We start from the raw sequence: 25,106 nt of genomic DNA, 5'->3' as shown, positions 1-25,106 counted from the left end.
CCTTCCGACTATGCCTTCCTTCTTCCGTTCTGTATGGAAAAAGATCTGTCAGCCTGGAAAGCCATGGCTCCTGACGGCACCAAGGTAAACAAAACAAATGTAGGTGGCCTGCTGGACCGTGGAACGGGTTTCAGACGTCCCCCTCACCTTACCGAATTAAACAGTGAATACTGTGGGCAGATCTCTTCATGATAAGCGCTGTGATACAATTGCTGGGGATACAGACGATGGATATTCCTATCCACTTTTCTACCTCCAACTTTTACAGTTCTTTGAAGATCCTTACCTTCAGCGCTTCTTGTTGATGCCATTACTCATGGAAGCACAAGTACACATGCCAACAAATGACTACTGCAAGGACACTAAAATATTTGTACTCACTCAGGTTGCTGCAAAGCTACTTTAGATGGCTAAAATGTGATTACATTTAACTACTACTAAAAAAATCCCATTCCTTCTCTGTTGATAACAATATACCTGATGTCATTTAAAATGCCAACTCAGACCAAATGAAAAAAACAACAAATACAATTGTTGAAATGAAAAATACAACAAATACCCACCCCCCAAAAAACCAAACCAAACAAAAAAAAACCCCCCACTTAGTAAAAATTGAATGGTTTTCCTAATGCTTAAACCCCATGAAAATATAACCTCACTACTAGGCAATATGTCTGCACACCAGAAAGCTAGATATGCAAAAAAGTTCAAATAAATAAGTATTCCCAGAACTGACACTTTTTAAAAATGCATTACACGTTATGAGTTGTTGACACTTACTACCAAGATTACAATAATATTTAACATCCAATTCCACTGTAGGCACTTTCATCTGATTGTCAGGTGCCAGTTCATTGCGCTTCGTTGTAACACAAAGGCAAGCAGAAAGAAGGAAGCTGAAGCCGAAAACAGAATAGGCATTAAAAACCATGACCCTCCTCACAAGGACAATTGGATCCTGCACTTTGGCGATAACAGGGCAGACATAATAAGTGGAATTGATCATTGGCTTTTAATAAGAAATCACACACAGGCATGGCAGGGTTTTCTATAGATCTAAACACAATTTTTAATTCAGTTTGGCCTTTTCTTGAGAAGTTGATAAACGAGCAATTTTTTTCCTGTCCTTTATATTGGAAGATTAATTAGATACATCACTGGTAGAAGCAAACGAATATTCAAGGCTTGTGCAGTTTCAGGGCGTTTCTGCAGTTATCTCCTTTGCTTTTCTCTTGCATTTGGGTTGCCTTACCACCTCTCACAATCGCAAAAAACCCCCAAGTATCTAGATAAATACACGTATACACATATAAACACAAAGCGAGAAAATGCACTAGAGAGAAGACAGAGAGCAAGTCAGCTATTTTTACTCCTTTCCATTGGAACTCACATAAATCAATATATAATCCTCTGTTAAACCATGCCTGCAAAAAATTACTTTCAGGTAAAACAGTGCCAGAGGTGTGAATATAGTAATTCATCCCCATCAGTAAGTTGCGAGCTTCAAAACACCGGTTTGAATTCAAAACATTTAAATAGCAACATTATGAAAGTAAATCTGTTTTAAAACTGCACAAAGGACAACTCTGAAACGAGGAAAAGCTTAGCACGCCTCCTGCTACCTGAGCCTTTTCTTTCTGACTCCTCTAGCAGAGCTATTCTCCATGAGCCGTACAAGGCTCCTGGCAAGCCAGCCCTGTGGGTGCACCCAGGTGGGATCAGTCACCTTGTCAGTACAGTGAGAGGTGACAAAAATGCGTGTGTTTGTTTTGCATTGAAAAAGGCACATTTTTTTCTCAAGGCCATTTGCTCTTCCCACCTAAGGTACTGAGAGCAGCAACCCTGTGACACTGCCGGGGAGCCGTAATTCCTCCAAAGAGCGTAGAGATTGACGTGGTTAGGAAGAAGCTTCTCTTAGAAGAACTTCAATATACCACGTCTTTCCTGCCACTGATGATGATGAAAGATGAGACAAGGAGTCACTGGAATCCCTGAGCCACATAAAAGAAAGTCTCATTACAGATACTGCTCCATAAACAGAAAAATCTTCCCTGCAGGTTCCTTTGTTCAGTTCCTGTATAGCCCATCCCACATGTTCCTCCCCCCTTCACTGGGCTCCCAGTTAACCTCCCAGCATCTCTCCACCTACCTGTCTGCTACACCCAACTTCATGGCATTTCCAGATCTGCAATGTAATGCATTTTGAATGTTGGCTCTGCTCTGTTTCCAAATATCACAGGACAGTCATGGAGAAATGGGCACAGCTCCCTGAATTCACTTGAAAAATGTCAATCCAGGAAATTTTCGGATGGAGAAAATCTCCCAATGAGACTTGCTTTCTCCCATTCTACAACTCAATTGACTGAAGGTAGGTGCAAGAACAGAGGTATGATAGGCTTCCTATGCTAAAATCAAAGGACACTGCAATTCCTTTTGGACACACACAGATTTCTAACGAGAGAAATTGCATTACGGGATGCAAAAGGCAACTGAGGCAGATTTAGTGAGTCTGCAGAACGTGCTAGTTGTTCTAATGAAACAGCATCATTAAGCTTAGCTTTCATTAATCTAGAATAGGCTCTTCATTCATTTGGTTGTTTATCAAACAGGGCTTCAAGAGACATAGGAAAGACTATGAAATCTCTTGTAAAGCAAAAAAAATTAGGAGGAAGAAAAGCGCCTCCCCGTGTCCCCCCCCCCCCCCCAAAAAAAAAAAAAAAAGCATGAGTACAAAAAGCATTGGTAATCATTCCATGAAGTAGGAAATTAGGGTAATTCCTTACTCTAGAGACACAATACACAGTCTGCTCTGGTCAGGCAGAAACTTATCATCCCCAAAGCCATTTTTACAGCTGTAATTGTCACTGGATGCTCTAGGAGGAACATGACCCTCCCTTTGTGAAGGCCTTGGCAAAATGAAAGGTATGGTCATCATAGACTAGAAAACTAACAGCAAACAAAGGAGGAGAATCCCCCATTCATTAACTCTAAAACTTAGTATTTTATTACATTTCATTTATGTAATTAATTAGCATCTGACACCCTACTCAGAGAATTTGTCTTTCTCCTCTGTTTGGCTGTCTGGGAGCTGGGAAACATGTGCAATATTGGGCTCTATCTGCCCTAAGAGCCTCAGAAAATACCTTCATAGAATCAGTCTCTTCCACCTGGATGTATATTCTACTCTGCAAATGTTTGCTGTAATCCTTCAGCCCAGTATTAACGGGACCCCAGCTTTGCATAAATGCATGTAACATGCATATGACAAAACCAAAGGGAAGTTTCTTGGGACATGTTGTTACACAGTATGAATTAGTTCCAAACATTCCTAAACCACGGAATACTACCCAACAATCACCTGCTGGAAAATACTACTATTATTGCCGATTCCACTGACTTTGTTCACAGTGATTTCCTTACTGGTAGATGACTGGAATTCAGACCTGGTGAGTAATCACCATGGATAACACCTAATTGAAAGAGACATTCTCTACCACATTTTATATACAATTATCAATTAACAGGAGCTTTTTTCTTTGTATTTGCAGAGCTGTTCTTGAGGGAAAGATTGATGCTAATTCTTTTTGTTTCAAAATCAGGATGATAAAACTAATTCCAAAGCAGCAGCTTCAAAATCCAAGGGTTAGGTCCTGAACTGATGAGTCAAACTTAGAAGTTGTGAAATAAAGAAGAAAAACCACCAAGTATTTTTTCATTTGCCTTTTCTAGAATAACGTCAACTAGAGCTCAAGAGAAAAAAAAAAGGAAGCAAGGAGAAATGGATTTTTATTACATGTTAAACTAGTGTTTTGTTTTGCAGTAGTATGGGAACAAAATAAAAAGAAACACTGGAAAAGATATAGCCAGAACATGAAACCTGGCCACACCATGATTCTATTTTCATGTTTTTATGCCCGAGTAATTAGCTTAGAAACCTAAAGAAAATACACTTACTGTGTGATACTTACTCTAAAAACATCTGGTGTTTAGTTTACAAATACTGATACAGAAGTGAGAAACAGTTGAAAGACACACAGTGCCTCATCCATACAGCAGAAAAAAATAATCACATTTAAGGGTCTTGTTTGGATATTTTTTAACACAACAAGTTTTGCTGCATTCAACAAAACAGACAATTATTCTTTGTATAACCTCTGCATTCCCCAGAACCTCTTCTTGTCATAATTATCAAAACCATAATTTCCTATTTGAGCATGTCAACTCCTGCAATTATTAGCTCCTTATTGTAAATATTGTAAATAAATTGTAAATAAATACCATGATTATAATACCTAATTGCAGAATCAGAAACAAAATCAGAACAGTTGAGGTTGGAAGTGACTTGTGGAGAACATCTTGCCTAAACCACCCCTTTAGGAAGCAGGGTTCCCTACAACAGGCTGCTCAGGACCAGTTGCATTTTAAGTATCTCCGCAGATGGAGACTCCACGACCTCCCTGGGTGACATGTTCTTGTGTCTGATCACCCCTGAAGTTAATAAATAAATAAAGAGCTTTTAAAGAAATTATTTTATTTCATTTTATGTCCACTGCCTCTTGTCTGTTCACTGGACATCACTCAGAAAAGTCTGGCGCTCTATACTATAGTTCCTCCCACCAGGTATTTCTACACCAGGGGTAAGATCCCCGACCAGAGCCTGCTCCGCTCCAGGCTGAACAGCCTTCCCTCCCAGCCCTTCCTCACGGCAGAGATGCTCCAGTCCCTTGATAATCTTCTTCAAGACCCTTCACCAGACCCTCACCACTGTAGCTACGTGCTGCCCTGGGCAGACCAGGCCTGGACACAGCACTCCAGATGTACCTCACCAGCGCAGAGTGAGAAGGACCACCTCACTGACCTGCCGGCAACACTCCTCCCAACACAGGACACCACTTGCCTTCTTTGCAGCAAGGGTACACTGCTGGCTGACATTCAACCTGGTGTCCAGCAGGACCCCCAGGTCCTTTCTGCCAAGCTGCTTTCCAGCCAGCTGCCCCCCCGTAGGCACTGGTGTATGTGGCTGCTCATACCAGGCACAGGGCCTCGCACTGCCCTTTGCTGAACTTCATGAGATTCCTGCCAGCCCGTTTCTCCAGCCTGTCAAGGTCCCTCTGGAGACCTGTCAGTCCATCGGCTGCTCCTCCCAGCCCTGTCCCCCCCGCAGACCTGCTGAGGGTGCTCTCCGCTCTGTCCTTCAGGTCATTAACGAAGAGGCCAAGCAGCACTGGCCACCAGCCTGACATCCTGCTGATCACAACCATCTGAACCAAGTGATTCAACCACGTTTAAATCTACCTCAACATCCACTTATCTAGTCCATATTCATTAGTTTGTCTATAACGATGCGGCAGACAGTGCCTATACTTGCTATACTTGAGATAAATAACATTCTCAGCTCTCGTCTCATCCACCAAGATAATCATCTCATCATAGAAGGCTAAGGGGTTGGTAAGCATGATTATCCTTCCTAAAGCCATATTGATGACTCCTGATCACCTTCTTCCTTATGAGGTGATTTTCTCTTCTGCCTAGCAAATATTTAATGTGCCATCTCCAGTCAGAGGTTACATTCCTGTGATTCAGATTTGGCTCTCTAAGGACATTCTAAATGGCAAAAGTGTGAAAAGTTGATCCAAATAAATAAACACTGTGAATGTGAAGTCAGTTCAATCCTTGTGTGTCCTAAATCAACGCAGGACATTGAGTTAACAAAGTCAAGGCATTGCATAATCACTCAGTGGGGATGCGTAACACAAATGCTAAGATACTAAAAGAAGTACAAATGGAAGTGTCTGCATGCAAAAGTGCAAGAAAAAACAATGCAGAGAACGCGTTCCAGGAATGGTATGTATTGACAAGCAAGGACACAAGTACCAGCAATCAAACTAGCCAACGATGAGAAACTTCTTGCTACATCTAGATCAGAAGGCCAGCGCTCTAGTGAGGCTGAACTAGAGATGACCAGCCAGTCGGAAACCCGCAGCAAAGCCACACCATGTCACCTCTGCCCACAGAAAAGCAGGCTGGACACCACAAACCCACCCGCCCTGAGGCAATGGAGTCCAAGGACAGCAATGATGGGCTGAAGCCAGCAAGCTTCTGAGGGAAAAGAGCACACCACGAGAACTGTTTGACTCCTAAAGAATACCGAAAATCTGTCTAAAAGCCAGTTTACTGCCATCAACTAAGAAGAGCCCAAGAGACACAGTGAGGGGACTTTATAGCCACCATCACTCATCCCACGCAGGTGATCCTGCACAGATGCCTTCGTGTTGGTGAGCATGTGGCTATCAGTATGAGTGGCATCTATGACAGAAGGAGTGCAAATGAGTGAAAACAGATTAATTTAAAGTAAATATCACCCCCCCCCTCCAATAAGGTCTTGCATTGAGCTTCCTCACATTAAGTTCCTGAAGTCTTTCACATTTTCACTGTTTTAAACGCATCACCTATGTTCAGAGTCTTTCCGATTTAGATTAACTTTTCTGACTACGCCATTAATCCTGACAACAACCTTAACTAAAAGGGTCTGAGTTTCAGAATGCTCCTCTCCAAGAGCTTAGTTGTTCCTAGCTTAACTATCAAAATACTGCTCGGGACACAGGTTAGACCCCCTCCTGTGACTCCCACCTGAATGAGGAATGAGTTGCATTCCCAGTGAATTAGCAGAACCCAACTATACTCCTTACAAGGGCTGAGTTACTAACACATCAGAAAGTATCTTGCATCTTCTACTTTTTCCTATCCCTGCTAACCCCAGGTCTTGATGCTAAAGTCTCCCTCCATTCCAGTAATTCCTACTAGTCCTTGTGTACTTCTGCAACACTCAGGAGAGCGCCTTGACTCTGCATCTGCTGTACTCATATGTGCTTTTCTCTTATACAACAGAATCCAGAATGTGCAAAATCCTGCGTGTGCAATAGATTCACTGTCAGATCCTTCAGCTGTTTCCCTGTTCACATTGATGAACAGTTCAGAATTTATTCCCTGCTTCTAAAAGGCCCCACATGCTGAACCCACATGAAGCACTAGGCACTGAACATCTGCCTCAAATGCATTTCAAAATACTTTCCCAACAAAACACATTGTATACGTATGTACCCCAGACAAATAGAAAAAAATAATGAAAAATAACATCACGTGGCACACAATATATTGCACAAGAAAATAAGAAAGGCATGCCCAAGAAAATTGATAAATATCTCTTCCATAAAGAACCATGAGGACTTCTATTATAAATGCCCATCAGAAAAATGCACAGACTAAGTAAACAACATATAGATAGTTTTCCTGTACTTGCTAAGTCCTTAAATTACTCATTTTCAAGAACTGAGCAAAGGACTAAATACTAAACAGTGAACTGTAGTCTTTCACTCTCAAATACTCTCTTTCAGCAGCAGAGTTGAAATCCAAGTCCAATTTTAATAAAACCTTTGCACAGATCTTTTTTCTGGCTGAAATAAACATTAGTATGGCAAGCCCCACTGTTTCACAAGATCAGTATTCTAACAAGTACGGAAAACGGCCCTGCTTAATAATCTATGAAATTAAGCAGCAAAAAAGGAAATGAGTGAGAGCGATAAAGGCTGGGTGTTAGAGGAACATTCTTTCTGATGGAACATACTCAGTCCGTTCTTGGGCCACACTAAATGTGCATTTCCCATCAGTGCTCACACTCCAAGAAATAACAAAAGAACTTTTTTTCAAGATCAAGTATTAAGCCCACCCACAGCTATACATATTCCAACAAAAAAATCCCAGAAGAAGTAGCAGACTTTTCAAATGTCACCTCTGTGAACCTCTGCAGCCATTTTAAATGGAAGATTTCCATCCTCAAAAGCTTACAGCGAGGCTCTGCTAATTTGCCGTCATTCATTAAAAGCCCAGTACTTGTGGTCCAAATGTTCAAAGCAGCCTACCTTTTCACAGAATGGTCTTGGATAGGGTAGAAAATAAAAGATATTCTGCCTTGGTATGCTTGATATACAAACAAAACTAAGTTTCTACTCCAATACAAGTGTATTATACAGCAGCACTCAGCAAATAAATAGCTTCTGAGCTAAACAAATAATATCTGACCTTTGGTTGCACGATTATCATACATTTGATTAACCGGGTTAGTGTAAACACTGTTTATAAATCAATTAATGAATTACTGAGTTCTGATAATTCAGTTTGTTTGATACTGCATTGGTTTTCTATTTGAATTATTAACTTGAACCGAAGCAGAGGGAAAACCTCAGAGCTTTCTTTAAATAACAAAAGGTGTGCATGTATAAATTACACAAACATATAACAAGTAATAAAATAACAATTTCATTGCTTCACTTTCCACATGCTACTGCCATTCTTAATGTCACACCTTACTTCCCCTGTAATAACCTTGGGTGAATGAGAAGAAAAGAAGAGCATCCTTACCTTAATGTTGCAAGCTTGTTCCATCAGTCTTCTGGCGTTCTCTTCAGCTCTGTACCTCTTGGGCAACTGAACCCTGAAGAATTTTAAAGCTCCTTCAAAATCTGCTTGCAGAAGGTCCTCTTTCGAGGTCTGCAATTAAACAAAGGGAACTAAAGTAAACACTGAGAACACGCAGTCATGCTCATTTCCTGGGTTTGTCACTTACTGAATGTATTCCAAACCACCAACATTCACATTAGCTAAAAAACACCCTCCTTGAATTCAGCTCTCTAACCCCAACCTCATCAAACAAACCAGAGGCTAAAGCATATCCAAGGAATGCCAGGCAGAGCAGCACAATCAGAGGACTGTAACACATTAATGCATTTTATCCTTCTATACCTGGAGGGTAAGAAAGGGATTCTGGCTCAGCCTGTCAAGATGTCACTTAGTGTGGAGAAAACCAGAACCCAAGGAAAGAAAAGAAACCTAGGAGAATGTATAGTATTTTCTAGAGAGCTTGTGCATTAGACCATTGCTGATTCTCATAATGCTGCCCTAAAAACCCAACGTATATATAGATATATATGGTTGCAGACATGAACAGCAGAAGCAGAAATGCATATGACTCATAAGAGGCATCAGCGAGTCAATGTGCAGAAGTCTGTGACACAATTTCTCAAAGAACACTGTGCTAGAAAATGTTTTACAAGCTTATTTCTACATCTCTCATAATACTGTACCTCTCAGTGTGGTACCAAGCCTAACAGGTCAGAAAACATTAAACATTCAACATTAATCCAGTTCTGCTACTGACGGAGCAATATGATTCACAGGGACAAATGCATTCATCTTTGGATTTACTAAGAGCTACACCAACAGATGTAGCAGATAGGAAATACCAAGCCTTGGGATAGCTCCTGTAAAATGTTCACAGAAGCTGAAAGGCCAGACAAGACATGTAGGACATCATCTCAAAAATGTGAATGTCAAGATATTTACCCTAGAAAGAGTTAACAAAAACTTGTTAATGTACAGACTAGTATAACGGAGACCAGTGCTGTGTATCCCAGTATGACTGCAAATACCTCAGGAGCAGCACCGGTACCTTTTGTTAAGGTTAATTGCTGAATGAAATACCACCGCCAACATTTTCATGTGTGCATCCCCCGCTTCCTCATGAGTAACATCCTTTTTCACCTTGTTCTATGCAGTAGGTGTATTACATACACATCATTTCCAAGTTTGATTCTTAACTATGTCGTTATCCACTCAAAATCCTTCGCTGTCTCTAATTTCAGACTTTCCAGAAAACACACCTTAGCCAAACACAAGAGATCTAGCTCTATGCAGGGAGAATGGGGAGAAACCATGTCGCCTTTGACATGCCAGACGTAAGGCTCGATGATACTATTATTTCTCTTGGGTATTAAATTGGTTTTAAATGAATAAAATAATAAAATAAAAATAATTATCACTACAATGCAGAGAAAATTTTACTTTTACTTACAAATCCTCCCTACACACCCTACAAAGTAGCATCTCTAGTTCATTTATGTGAAAATAATTACATCTACTATGTAAAAACCCTTCTTAAAAGTACAAATGTATTGTTTCCCAAAGCAAACTGAACTTCAGCATGGTGCTGCAGACATGTAACCACAATACCTAATAATGCAAACCTAGTTTGCCATATTCCACATTTCTGCTGAAAATGCTACAGCACCCTACCCAGAGGTTCTATCAAACCCAGCGATTTATCCCAACTTTATTTGGTGGGGGGAAGGAAGAAGGGCTTTGGAAGGGATTTAAAATTATGCACCAAGCTTGGAACGGCAACAGAAGTTAAGGGGGTGTCTTGATGATTATACAGCCTCTCTGATAGTGGAGAGCGTGACCTGACATCAGGGGAGTGCCCCTCCAACACTGATCATCACCATCACCGTGTCCAATTTTTCACTTGGGGAACAGGCATAGCAATGCCACCTGTGATGTCCCCATGTTTACCCATCAACCGGTGTATTTCTGGAGATTATTATACTGTGTACCCCAATGGGCACTGTTGTAGTAGTTTTTGCTACGTTAACCAAATGAAAAGCCTGAGAAAACTCCAAATACAACTCAAGTAGCTTCAGCATATCTGTTTCCACAGGACTGCAGCATTTTTAAGGCAGACAACTTTCTATCAGCAAAATCCTGAGTTCTCCTAAGGTCTATTTGACCCTCCCTTCATTCACAGCCAAGGAAGCTGCTGGGTCATCACTGCAGGGGCACAAGAAAAACTGCCTTCAGGATGCTGATGAGAAATGTTCAACTTTACAACCTATTGCATCTGATTCTGTCCACAAAAATCTGGCAGACGGACTGGTTGGCTGAGACTCAATCAGACACGACCAGGGTAGTGTTGACAGAAAGCTGGAGCCATTGGGTATTTGATGAATCAGACCCACGCACAAATGCAGCCACGGCCAACACATCTGCTTCCTCCTCCTCGCACCGTTATTTCTCTTGGACAAGTTTTTACTGAGGTTATATATGCTTCTGTCACACTTGAGACGAGATCACCATTTCATATCCACAACGGGGCTATATTTAAGATTATCTGCAAGTTGCAGAGCACGGTGGGAGCAGCCTGTCACGCAGGCAGCATCGCTGCCAAAACCAGCGCTGGCAACCAAGCTGCGCCTGGGCAAAGTTCAGCTGGGTGATGCGGATCGAAGAGCAGTACACGATAACAGCTTACCTGAAAGCAGTTCCTCTCCTTCCCTCTCAGTGATGGTGACAGCTGTGATCACTACCCAATACAACTACATTTCCCTATTACCCTGCAAATTTGTTTTCCTGGGAGACGAGCCCTCCCACATTTCCAGCCCCTTTCCAGTACTACGGCAGCCTCTCCCTCCCTCCTCCAAAATCTGGCCCCAGACACGGCTCCAACCCCAGTGCACAGGGACACCGGCCACCCCGGGGAGCCCCTTCTGCTGCTGCTGGTGGTTTCACACTGAAGGTGCTCAGTGCCTGCTATGCTGGAAGACGGGCAGTCTCCACGGCAGGCAGCTGGTACACGCTTCCAACAGAGTGGGAGGGTGTTTTCAATTAAGACTTCTGGACAGTTGCTCCCAGCACAAAACAAACACCAAACACACTTTTTGCCAAAGTTTTATCATTTTGTCAGAGGCTGAGCTATCCTAATTTGAAGCATGTAGTCTTCTTAGAGGTCCTGACTAAACACCTGTATTTTAATTTTGAATTTAATTTTCTTAAACCAACATAATGCATCAAGAGGTTTGGAATTATTCTTCTTTTTTAGAAATCAGAGGAGAAAACACCCCAAAAAAGGGCAATAATCAGCAATTAAACTACCCTGCCAAACTTTAGAAAAGCAGATGCCTCTACCCTTTATGCCCATAGCACTTCGTTTTAAAATAAATACTAAAAAATGACAGAGGCAAATACATCAGAAAAACAGCAACTAAATATAAAACATTTAAAGTCACATTTAACTCTTCTAGGTTTCTCTTTGAATCACTGTTATAATAATATTGTAATAGCCCACAACAAATTACTCTCATTGAATTTTGAGTTCTCAGTCCTGAAAAATCTTAGTCAACATAATTCCCATAAGAATAATGACAAATCATGGAACTAAGAACTCCTGACAGAGTTTACTGAACTAGAATTATAGTCATGAAACACTGTAAACCATCACATTGTACAGTTGGCAACATCAGCGGTAGAGCCTATATTGCTCAGCTCTTTCTACTTTGCTGAGGATTTTAATATCATGAAAATAACCTGTTGATCAAAAAATCAGTTTCACTATTAAAATCACAAGAAATTGAAGTAACATTTTGAGAGCAATATTAACTGGGTCATGTACTTTGTATATTTTCTGCAAATTAATTTAAATTTAAAAATTTTAAAAATAGCAATGTTGGCATCCTAAGATTCACATTTCCTGACATTTTGTGCTTTTAATCAATAATGCATAAAGATATCTCAGGACCCTTTTGGCAGCTGTCTGACAGGCGGAGATTTGTAAGTGCGTTGGTTCACATCACTCAGCTTGTGGAACTCATCAACAACTTATTTCACCAAACCATCTGTAAGTTTAATGAACCAATAATTAAAGTCTGGCAGGTGCACTGGATTTTTGTGCACTCAGAGACTTCAGGGCATTTTTTTATTATTCTAGATGTAATCTCCAAATAGTCATCTTTTTGGTTAAAATATATTTTTAAAACCAGGCAAAAGAGGAAACTCAGTGAGAACTATAACCAAAAGTTTCAGCTTGCCTTTTAGCACTTGACTAAATATGCCCTCAAATGTCCTTCCCACATCGCTTATGTATTTCAATATATTCATAAAATTATCTTATATGGATTAGTTGAAACTAAGGGAAAGCCCTTTCCTACAAGTACTAGCAAAGCTTACAAATCTAAAGGTAAAGTTCTAGAAAACCACAAATGTTCAAAAACAGGAATGAAATTTGAGAGACTTAGATTATGTTAACTTTGATATTATTTTTTTTTAAAGTAAATAGTGTTACTACTACTTTCCCCAAAATATTTAGGAAAATGTGATTAAGATAAAGGACGAAGCCTTAGCTTTTTTCTTTAATTTAATTTCTGTCTTCAACTATTATTCTGCTGTCTCATTTATTACTGACTATATAACTAAAACTCCTATTCCCACATGGGAACTAATACAGCAGAAGAAATTTCAGATCAACCACACTACACTTCCTTAATTTAATGATTCCTCTTTCATACAAACAGATAAAAATTACTGATTTTGACGTAGATCTTTAGAATTTCTATAGAATGTCAGTGAACATAAACTGCCTATTTTACACTTTAATGTGCATGTGTCAGGAACAAGACCAAGTTAAAGGTTGAGAAGAATCTGGCTGTACTCTGCTCCACTATTTAATTTACTACTGGTAAATTCAAACCATTTACAAGTGTCCTCACACTAATTTTTCAGAACATACTATTTAATCTGTAACACACACAGATGCAATTTTAACTTTTTTTTTTAAGACATGCAATGTGAAATCAAGGTATTCAAGCTATTTTTTTATAACTTGATAGTTCCTCTTCCACTGGGAGCAACAAGACTGCAATGCTGCACGTCGTACAACTTTGCACTGTGCTGCCCTCAAACACAAGCTGCAGACCTGGCATCCATTCAGTGAGTCCAAGAGGACAAAGCTGACCACCTGTGCTGCCAAGGACCAGGAGCGTGGATAAACCTGGAATCCAGGCCTGGGGAAGACCGATGGGGGAAGCTACGCTGCTGCAGCCACACCGGCACACACATCTAGCACAATACACCTAAGGACTCCTTTTACTGGCACAGCTTCTGTACATTTCTTTGCCGTGAAAGCTACACTGTTAAACACATTTTTTCCTAAAGAAAATCTATGATCTCTGTAACATGCTGTTTGGTACCAAAGCACTATGGAAAAAAAATAGCTTTGGTTTGTGTGCAATGAGTTGGCATCCATAAATATGGGGATAATCTTGTGTACACCCAGTAGTATCCCTCTGCTCAAAATTTCACCACTGCATTTATACGTAGTTCCAGACTTAGAAAGCTAATGTTCATTCTGCCACACAAAATACTGATGAATGTGGATAAAGACAAACACAAAATCTACTTGCTTCATCCACCCACAGTCATCCCAAAGGGGATAAACCCACACAGAATTAGGACTGTTTCACTTGCCCATCAACGCAGGTAGCTGATGCAGTGAGTAGGTGATCTGAATTTTTCTACAGCTGGCATAAAGGTTATAGATTATATTTCTCATTTAACAATACAATGGCACGTATTCTGCGTGTTCTAGGCATTTATTCCCAAAACCACAGGCGATGGAGAAGCTTATGCATGTACAAAAGAATCTAGTTCTTAATTTTATGACAACACTGAGGTTTTGAAATATCTTCAGTTCTGATTAAAGTATAGATTCCTGGTCTCTAGAGATTTCTCATTCTAAAAAAAAATTATCAGGAACATGGTCTCTCCTCCTCTACAGAAGGGGTATATGTCAAAAGGGATATATGTTAGAAGAGATATATTAAGCTAATAAAACCTGACAGGAAACCCCGCTGACTCCACAAGTCAAGACTCTCTAATAACACAAGCGTGATTTGTATTATTTTGCCTTTTCCCCCCTCTTTTTTTCTTTTTTAATAAACAGCATGATGTCACGCAGCAAAGCTAAGCTGCCTGGGTGATGAAGTATGCTAAATTTCCTGGTATTCTCCATCTGGAGGGCCAGATACAAAGCCTGATTAAGTAGAGTGAAAAAGAGCTTCGTGGTTTTGTCTCTGCTCTCCTTAGAGCTCATCACAAAACAATTCACAATGATTTGGCAGTCCTTGCCCAAGAGACCATCAGCAGGATGGGATGCATGAATGTTTAGGTACACTTAGAGGTAAACTGGAATAACATTCACACAACAGATTCAACCATGCGTTATTAGCTACTACACTCAATTCCACAAGTGACTGTAGATATGCAAATTCATCTGTGCTTCACTAGCAATCAAAAGAGTTTGTGAATTTTTTATTTTTATCCAACATCTCACAGTGCAGAGACACACTGGTTCAACCGCCCACCCTTTTTTTTTTTTTTTTTTAACACCAAACATAATACGCAGAGCACATTCATTTCTGTGAGTATGCTGCAGAACACGGGTACAGGCTTCTGTAGGACGATGAAAATGTTAAGCCAGGTCACTGTAACCACCTGAAAGGACTGTACAGCATATGGAAATAAAGGAAAGGCACCATCCCACTAGGAAATGGGATGGGACGAGTAAAGAACTGTCTTCACATGCATCACATCAAAATGACATTCTGATGTACAAGGCTGTTGAGCAAGTGTACCTCTGAGCTGCAGCCAGGTTTAGTTACAACACCCCAGAGCAGACTCAGCTAGGAGGAGGCACTGACTCCTGGATTTGCCACTCTTTTGTGGGTTTGAGTCTGCTTCATACAGCAGTAGAAATGGTAAGTGTGCTCCTCCGTACCGTAACACACCACACCAACTTCAGGCCATTTCACACACAGACATCATTTGCTATGATGGATAAAACCATCTTTAACAATTTAATTCCCAGATAATTCTACACATGTATTTTAAACTTTTTTTACATACTGTCAACTGCCTTTTCAAGATCAAACACAGAAACAGCAGTAAACGAAAATACATCAACACAGATTGATTTTTTATGAATGTTTAAAGCTAACCTTTGATGTCACAAGTATAAAATTTGAAATGCTGAGCATTATCGCACTTTTAATCAGTATCTAGGAGTAGACTGGGCATGCTGTTTATTTGGAATCATTACAGAACTAAGAACAAAAGCATTCATGGCTTTAGGAAAGATATTTTTTTTTTGTAAGGCAGCCCTGTTCGTGAACCCTTCAAGCTAGTTAAGGAGTGGCACCGATCCCCATTAGCAGGACTAGCATCCAGCCCTCCCAGCTGACATCAAAAAAAAAAAAAGAAAAGAAAAGACTCAGTGCTTAGCAGATGGGTTTATGAGAAGCCAAGAGGAAAAAATATAAGAGACCTCTCATGCCTCCATTCAGTGTCAGCAATCCTGGGGAAGGGAATGCAGGTTTGGGAGGGAAGATGCCAAATTTGCAATTAATTAATTTCAAGAAAATGATCTCACCGCAAGCAGCCGAGGCACAAATAGGCGATGCCCCATTCCCAGAAGTTCCAGCACCCGACATGCATACTCATTCACCAGCTTGCTTCTCTCGTCATGCATGTCCTGGGACTTTTTGACAGGTGGTGTGAGCTTGGCAGCTGGGGTTTTGCAAGGCACCCCTTCTTCCATGAGCAGCAAGTAGTAAGTATCCAGAGTGAGAAGAACAGGCTTTGAACCGCAATTTCAAAAAAGTGCAAGATTAGAAGAGCCAGCCTCAGATCTTTGAAATGGGCTTGGATGGCCGCCTACAGCAATGCCCGTCGGTCTCTCAGAAAGAGAAAGGCATCTTTGCTAAGAATCAAGGAAAAATATGATCCACCCTGCTGGCTCAGCCAGAGTCCAAAGTAGATTTGAAAAACAAACCAGAGAAAACATGGATCTAAAAATGTACCTAAAAAGCAGGAAAATGGCAGAAAATGAGTGCAGGAAAGCTTGAATGGGAGAAAAGCAATGGAGAGCTTTTAGGGCTCTGTGTCTGTGGACGTGTGTGCAAGCAGCAGCAATAAGAGCAATAAAGCCAGGGCAGTTCTAAAGCTGCAAAGAGAAAAGGATGAGCTCATTGCAATCTCTGATTCGTGACAAGCGTGGCGGCTGCCGCTGCTGCCTCTCGCTGTGAATCAGTAATGAAGGGGTAGGCAAGGAGGGGGCTGGGAGGAGGAGGAGGGGGTGAATGAGCATGCAGAGAGCCTCTCGGGGGAGAATGCCGTAATAAGAAGCCAATAGTGAGCGGCTGGACAGCTGAGCTCCCCCTCCCCGTCTACCTTAAATCAATTCAGCTGTAAGGGTTTTTGCTTTTGAATCCCAGGCTCATGGCACATGAACTGCATCCTCTAACGTTTGATGGTTAGGAAGAAACTGGCCTGCCAGCTGATATAATGAGTTGTAGTCAATCCGCTTCTGAATAATGCAAATACAGAGTCAGCACAACCCGGAGACGGGCAGGTAGGGCAGGAGACCCTCATCCCTCCCAGATGATGGATGGGAGAGGAGCAAGGACATCATGATGGACTGCTGGTGAGGAGAGAGCAGCAGGCGGCTTCTGAGAAGCTGAGAAGCCATAGCCCATCTTTGCATAGCTTGTACAGGATTGAATTCAATAATTTAAATAATAATAATTTCCAGCGCTGTGTTCTCAGGAGGCATTTCTAAATCTAGAGATGACGGGCAGAGAGGGAATGATGTCAGCACATGCATTTGAATTGATTCTAGAAATTAACTGCACACTTGTAAGGAAAATGCTATGATGTCACACCTTAAATTGCCTCACATCGCTCCCATGCAGGGAACTGGCCAGGTGCCTCTGCCATCTGGGTAAAGACAGCCTGGCAGGTATTACTTCATTTCATGGATTTTACGAAGTACGTTTTAATGCTGCTTCATTTTCGAATTGCCTAGTTATAAAATGGGCTATGTAACAGAACAATACACATTTCCCATCAGAGCAGACACCAACATTCCATACACATCTAACATACAGAAAGGTGGTAATTTAAAATATTGCGAGGAGCTCTATGGATCTAAAACACATTAATAGCAAACACTTCTGCAAATATAGCTCTAAATATCATATGCCTAACATGTCAAGAAAAAACATATTTAGTTAAAATACTAATGCCAAGCAAAAGTCTGTAGCATGGAGATAATAAACATGTTTACTGTGAACATGACTAGACAAGTACTACAAAAGCAGAGAAAATTAGAAAAAGATACTAATTGCATTCAGTCTGACATACCACCCATAGTGGACTCCTTTCAAATATAAGTAAATTCTCTTGGATGAGAATTATTATTATTATTATTATTTTAAAAGGACATTATTATCAAAAGCAGTCCCACCCACAGAGATCACCTTGGCTCATGGTGACACACGAAGCAGGTGGGAAAATGGTTAAAGCAGAACCAGCAGAAGTCATAGGTCAAAGATGACAGAGGATGACAATGAGGCCTCACCCACTTACCCTCTGGTGACATGGGGTTTAAGTCAACTAAAGCACCTGCAAATTTTGCGCCGTATTGGATAAGCTGTTTAATACAGGTGGTCTTCTGGAAGCTGATTTAAGTGTCTCAGGTTATGAACCACTGTTTTGCAGATAAAAATCTTCCGTACAGATCAGTCCACAGAGCAGGGTTCTGAAGAGGTGGAGGCTACAGCAGTCCTGAGATGAGGGGTATTTATGAGGTCCTTTACAAGAGAAGCCATGACTCAAGAACAAAAGCACAAGCAACAACTCCAGGTTAAGACTATAGTGAAGATTGTGATGGGAACTCTCCTTTCCAAAATCTCTCTGCATGCAGTTACAGAGATTCTGGTTTATTATGAATTTTGTTATTAAATATATAGGTAAACACCACAATGCTGCTAAATTATACATCACAGGTTAAATTATCAGCTAACCAGACTTATGTTTGTAGGGTGAAACGTTTCAAAGAAAAGGGAGTAGCTTTCCGTATTTTTTCTGAATTTCTTAAGTGTTTCCATTTAATTTAAACACATGCTGGTAAACGTGGTATTTTAGAAACATCAGGTTTTATCTTCCACATGTGAATGAAAACGTTGCTCAAAACGTTAAAAAGGAGTAAGAGCATTATACTGCGTGTATTGGGAGGCAAGTTACAGAACTGACTAGAAGCACAGAGGTGAACCAGCAGTCACCGGTGACTTGTGGGCAAAACAGGAAAGAGGTCAGAGAATTCAGAGCACCATCCATGTCAAAAGCCTTAAATTCTTCCTTGCATATACCAGACTTCAATAAGCTAATAGCTAACTCTCATCCTTATAGAAATTCAGGTTTGGTTCACTTTGTGCAAGGCCTAGGCTTACGAAAAATGAAGTGATCATTATATAAAGTCTTTAGTTGTAGAAAGTTATAATAGCATCCAATAGTTAGAAGATAAAACCAGATGAATTCAGGTTATAAATAAGGTGTAAATTTTTAGGAAAGAGGAAAATTAACTACAGGATTAGCTTCCCAAGAGATGTGGTCTACTACCATCATTACAATTTTTACATTAGGCCTGGATTTCTTGTTTAAAAAGAGGTCTCTCAAATAAAAAAACCCACACCTTAATTATCAGATGAAATTCAACACTTTGTGTTTTTCAGGAGCTCCTTTCACACAGCTTAACAGTGAACTGTCATTCAGATGTGCAGTTAGAGACTTTTTACACTCCCTACCACTCTTAAATACTTCCACATCCTCAATGAACACTATATGTTATTTTAATGCATGTCTGACCAGGAACTGCAGTTTTCCCTTCATGTAAACTTCACTACTCTCATCCATGCCATTAGATTACTGTCCTGCCTTCTTCAGAAGGGCCGGACTGAAGCGAACTTAAAAACTAAAAATGGCTCAAAAGGCAGTAACTGGTACAGCAAGTAGAATATCTTCGGATGAACACATATTAGTCGTGCTTTGATTTCCATGTCACAGACTATCTATCTGGTCTTTAAGTACAGTTAAATCCTGTTTCTGACCTTCCTATCCATGTTTACTCACATGGGACTGATGCAGTTCAGTTCTGCTCAGATGTACACAGCTGATGTCCAATGAACTGAGAAGAAGTGGCTAATGGCAAAATATTTTCTAAGCAAATAAAACCATATAGGATGCGAGTTGAAATTACCTATATGTTCTGAATCTTGTAGCAAGATACCAAGGATCTTGATAAGTCCTTTGTAAATCTCCATACTTTAAAATATACCAAATTAGAAGAACATATGAAACACTACAGAACATAAATAAATAAATAAATAAATAAATAAATAAATAAGTGTATATAAAACCTGAGAAAATATTTGGGAAAGGCTCATGGAATTCCACGACAAATGATGGGTTTCTATCTATCATTTTATGACAGTTGAAGTGGGAGCTTTGTGCTTCTTCTTCTGTTTTCTATAGGGAAAAAAGTATGTGCCATCAGGACTGTTGCAGCCTCTACCTTTAGATTTTCTATCTTTCTATCTTCTATCTTTAATATTTTGCCAAGAATGCATAGAGCCTGAACACAAACATGTTAGTTTTAAGGTATACATAGTGGGTTAGTTCCCAGGTAACAGTATTCTCACTTGCATGTTGAACAAGGCACAACCACTTGCTGTAAAAACTGGCAACCTGCCCACCTGACATTATTTTAAAATGATGGCCCTATGGGAGCACTACAGATTTCCTTCATCCCTCTCTGCTCCCGCTGCTTGCCCACGTTCCCCCTGAGCAAGCAGCCCAGCCTTTTGTGTCCTCCCTCTACCCCAGTCCTTCCTGCAAAACCACCACTGGTCTCGTCTCCTATCCTGCACTTTGCGTTGACAAGAATATCAAATTTTTACGATAATGGGGCACAATACTGAAAGGTCACTACTCAGATAAACTAAACATTTTCATAATTGCTATATCAATTCCTAATTGATCAATGATGATGTATGATAGCATCTCTCTTTTCTATGTCAACTGCAAAAAACAGAAAAAGGAAACAAATTGGATCGCCTTTCACATTTTAGTGGCAAAAATTACTGACTTTGAAAAGCTGAACAGTCTGTAATACTGGAAGAACAAAAAAGAAAGTTCCCCTTGAAGTTTATTCCTGTAAAAGGATAAGAAAAATTCTGCACCAGAACAGCTCTGAAAAATCCATCTGCGTTACATCATGCCCACCATAAGAACCTCACCTCTTACCTTATCAGAAATTACTTTGTCCTTCCTGTTCTTCAGGTCTAATTACAACTGTAATCTGGATTTAGTGAAGTTTACATTTTTACCATTATTAGAGAGAACACGATAAAAAAATTAATTTCCATAGCAGATTCCACCAGCAATGTGTGCTGGCGTCTCGCTGGTCGGTCTGTTCTTAAATGACTTGGAGAAGAGGGTGAACTGCGGGGTGACAATGTTTGCAAGTGCTACTAAATTATTCAGGGTTTAAAGACAGGGGCTTACAGTAAAGAATTGCAGAAGGACTGTAAGAGACTGAATGACGGGGCAATAGTACGGTAAATGAAAGTCAATGTAGATAAATGTAAATTGATGCATATGGAGAACAGTTATCAATTTTATATATAAATTATAGACTCTGAGCTGACAATTGCTACTCAGGAATGAATCCTGGAGTCACTTTGCACAGTTTTATGAAAATACCAGCTCAGTGCACAGCAGCAGTCAACTAAATACACCAAATAGTAGGAATTAATAGGAAGGGAATAGAGATCTAAACAGAGAATGCCATTATTCTACAGTATAACTCCTTGTGTTTTAATCTTTGATATTATGCTTTACTCTGGTCCTCCCATCTCAAAAAGGAGATAACAGAGACAGTAAAGTATTTATAGAGTGAATAAGCTCATCGGAGGCTTCCAAATGTGGAGACAAATAATAAGAACAAAGATTATTAAACCTGGAACATAGACTGTTGATGAGGGATATGTAGACTTATAAAATCATGAGTGGTGTGGAGAAAATGAAGAGGTACCATCTGTCCAAAATGCCTTCCAACACAGGAACCTCACATGAAACTCACAGGTGACAGGTTCAAAGCAAACAGAATGATAAACTGAGAAAATCTCTGTGGCTGCTAGTTTACTGTGTCCAAAAAGTCACCAGACAAACCCCTGGAATAACAAATCATATAGAGTTATTAAATGTGAGACACCACCTCTTTCTCAGAGTCTCCAAGACACAAATTGCCAGGGGGGGCAGGGGAAGAAAGAGTATTATGAGTATTATTGCCCTTTTCTTACAGTCTTTCCTATGTACCCACTATTGGCAACAAGATACTGGGCAGGTAAGCCTACAAGTCTGACCTGGAATAACTATTTTACGTTTTTATTCACTTCAATTACATACTTAAGAAACAATTTTTCCGTAAGGTCACAAGATTTGCTAGGCACATATATACAATATATTAAAAAAATAATAAAATATAATAAATAACAAAAACTAATAGCATCAGTCAGAACTGTATGCAGTCCTGAAAACACCATCTTCAGTTTCCAACATCTCGAAATTACAAACAGACAATATAATGGGGAGGTGTCATCAATATATAAACCAGGGTCCGGCGCTGCTAAAGAAATGCAGTCCAACAAATTTTTTGTTACCTTCTCTGCATTCAGTCTTCTATTCCTTTAAAAAGAGAACGTCTCCTCCCTCAAAATTCCAAATTTATGGTGAACATTCACCTAATAGAAATTTAACCAATTTCAGGCATGAGGAGATCAAATGGGCTAAGAAAGTAACTAGTCAGGACAGGATGGAGTTTTAGCATGCAGATAAATGTGGACATTGAGAAAATTGGTTATATTAAGGCTGGGAAATCAGCAGTCTGGGAGTTGAATGATTTTGGAAGTTTTCAGGCACAGATTTTTCATTTGAAAGAGATAATCTCCAACCAGTCACCACATACTGGTTTTTGGGGTAGGGGGTGCGGGTGTCGGGGAGGAATTCTTCAGCCCTGCAAAACCTACAGTTTAAGGACATCCTCAATTTAGGAACTAGAAATATAAAAACAGTGGTCTGAGAGCCTCTTGAAAACTGAATTTCTTGTCCTCTACCTAATGGAGAAGGCTTTGAAAACAGAACAGTTGGTTCTGATCCCTGGCACCAAAGAGTTAGGATCATCTTCTCTACCAGAAGCTTCAGCTCTTATCCTGGGATCAGCCACATAAAGAAGCTAAAAAAAATTTCAGTAGAAATACAAAGAACATCTATTTTTCCTTATATTCTAATGTGGACACTTCTGTTTTATCTTGAAACGAGTCTTTTGAAGATTTAATGCACTTACAGAGTGGACTAAACCAGATCACCTAGATTCAAAACCAGTTTAGGTTGGAAAGGAAGCCTGCATGTCAATTCACCCAACCCTTGGCTTAAAGCAGTGCCAATTTAACAATCAGTTCAGGCTCCTCAAGCCATTGCAAATGCAAAGAACAGCATCTGTATGCAGAGAGAGAACGAAATAACTCTTGGATACAAGGCCTAAGTACCTTTACCTACACACTCAGTGAACTTCTCATGTGATACCTCTCAAAAAGTTACAGTAATTATCACAATTTCATTCCCAACTGAAAGACAATCCACATTTTTTAATTATCTGCATTGACAATATGCAAGTTTTACCTAAAATGGGCACCTGTCCAGTCTTCACTGACATCCTCAGAAGTTTAGCCAGTAAGATTACACAAATTTTCGGTAAGATGTGGAAGAGTATGATTGCTCAACTTAACTGTTCCTTCTCTACGGCCTGTTTTCATCTAACCAATAAATTTTATTTCCTTACTTGCTGTTACGACTTGAACCCTTCGGCTTTTGCCTTCTTTGTTTTCTTAAAAGACTACATACACTACTTTTTAAAACACAAACGCCCCAGGCTAGATTGTGGCAAGTGATAATTTCTGAAGCAGGTGACAAAGTGAGACATATCTCAAGGGAAGTCACACTGGTCACTTCAGTTTACACTGCAAGCAACACAGCTTCCTGAAGTAAGAGGTGTCACTTCCCCACCACCAGCAAGATCTAAGCTGCACAAACCCAGATGACGGGTCTGGCTATCTTTGGGTATGTACACTTCTCACAAGCACAGATTTTTCAGCTACGCCTTCAACACAGAACAAAATTTCAGATCTGATTTTCAAGTTCTGGGTGGGTGCAAGCAGTAATTCAGGAGATGGATGGACAAAATCCAAGACAGGTGAAGTCAGATGTCTATCCAAAGAAGATAATGTCTTGAAAGTGAGAAAAGAAAACCTACAATTCACTATTGCAAATTCATCAAGAAGTGAAATGCAAAATGTATACAGAAGTACATCATAATTTTATTCAAAATTTGTGCTCTTACACAAACCCAAACTTCAGGTGGTGAAACAGTATTTGTGGAACCCGCTCATTCGTCATGAATACTATTTCATGCAAACAGCCCCCATAGTTCTCAGATGCAGTAGGTTTTTTAGAAATATGGAAATACATTAATATAGAAATCATTGTGACCTCTCTTAAAGATTCAGTCATTCACCTCTAAAAAGATTAATACAGAATTGAGGAGATACAGAACTATTAAGATGCTCTAGAGTTCAAGAAAACTAAAAATACTGGTTTATTTAGTAAACAATATGAATGGTATCTATAAATACTTAAAGGTGATAAACACTAGTGTGAGTGTTGTTGGAAATGGACTATTTGAGATAAAGGACAATGCTGATATAAGAGTAGATAAGTGTAAAATGATCAGTAATAAATTTAAACTGGAATAAGGGCAACGGCCTTCCATCAGCAATATTGCTGCTGTTACTAGTTTATGAAATGGATGCTGTGTCACATAATGGCATCATATAGCAGAGGTGCATTTCTTTGGCCCAGGAGGTCCTTTGCAGTCCAAATACAGAAAAAGATAAAGATAAAAAATAACCCTCCTTATACAAGGTAGGTTTGACAGTTTGTTGGTTTGGGTTTTTGTTGGGGTTTTTTTTTTTTGTTTTTTTTGTTTTGTTGGGGTTTTTTTTGTTTTAATCTAGGGAGCCTCTGTATCAACTACTTGAATTAATAGCATCATCTGCTGTCCCCGCCACTACAACCAGTATGCTTCTCCGTAATCTGCTGGGCACAGACTGACACAAACAACATTGAGACCGAAAGGTGGCAACAGAAATAACCGAGAAACACAACTGTTTTGTTTGTGTAGTAGACAGTTATCACTCGATAACACGCAGTGAGAAGTGTAAGAACTCATAAGCACCGTTAGAAATGCTGCTTGCATTTGCCTGAGCTCAAGGAACAATGTATAGAAGTACTGGTTTTAAGGTAACATAGGTACTGAAGTGAAACTCTGTAAGATAATAACGCACTGGCTGGGAAACACAAGCAGTAACAAACACGTTGCTTCTCACTATTTTCAACCCATTTTCCTTGGAATATTATACATCTTCCTGTTCAAAACTATGGGTTTTCTCTGGCATTAAGTAACATGTCCTTAATGTCAGCCTGGTGAAAGCTCA

At 40.0% G+C, this 25,106-nt stretch overlaps 1 protein-coding gene across 7 annotated transcripts in view; it reads right to left on the bottom strand.

Annotated features, from left to right (window-relative positions):
* Positions 1–25,106, bottom strand: part of RABGAP1L (RAB GTPase activating protein 1 like) — a 254,818-nt gene that overhangs the window by 54,339 nt on the left and 175,373 nt on the right. For 6 of the 7 annotated variants that reach the window (XM_055815257.1, XM_055815258.1, XM_055815253.1 and 3 more), the window contains one exon: positions 8,419–8,547. In XM_055815257.1, coding sequence (XP_055671232.1) covers positions 8,419–8,547 — 129 coding nt within the window. Of the gene's footprint in view, positions 1–8,418; positions 8,548–16,087; positions 16,443–25,106 lie in introns of those variants that run through there. The other variant, XM_055815259.1, reaches the window with a different exon arrangement.

This window comes from Falco peregrinus, chromosome 10 (genome assembly GCF_023634155.1).
Source record: "Falco peregrinus isolate bFalPer1 chromosome 10, bFalPer1.pri, whole genome shotgun sequence".
Classification (NCBI taxonomy): domain Eukaryota; kingdom Metazoa; phylum Chordata; class Aves; order Falconiformes; family Falconidae; genus Falco; species Falco peregrinus.
This window is presented reverse-complemented; position numbering and strand designations above follow the sequence as displayed.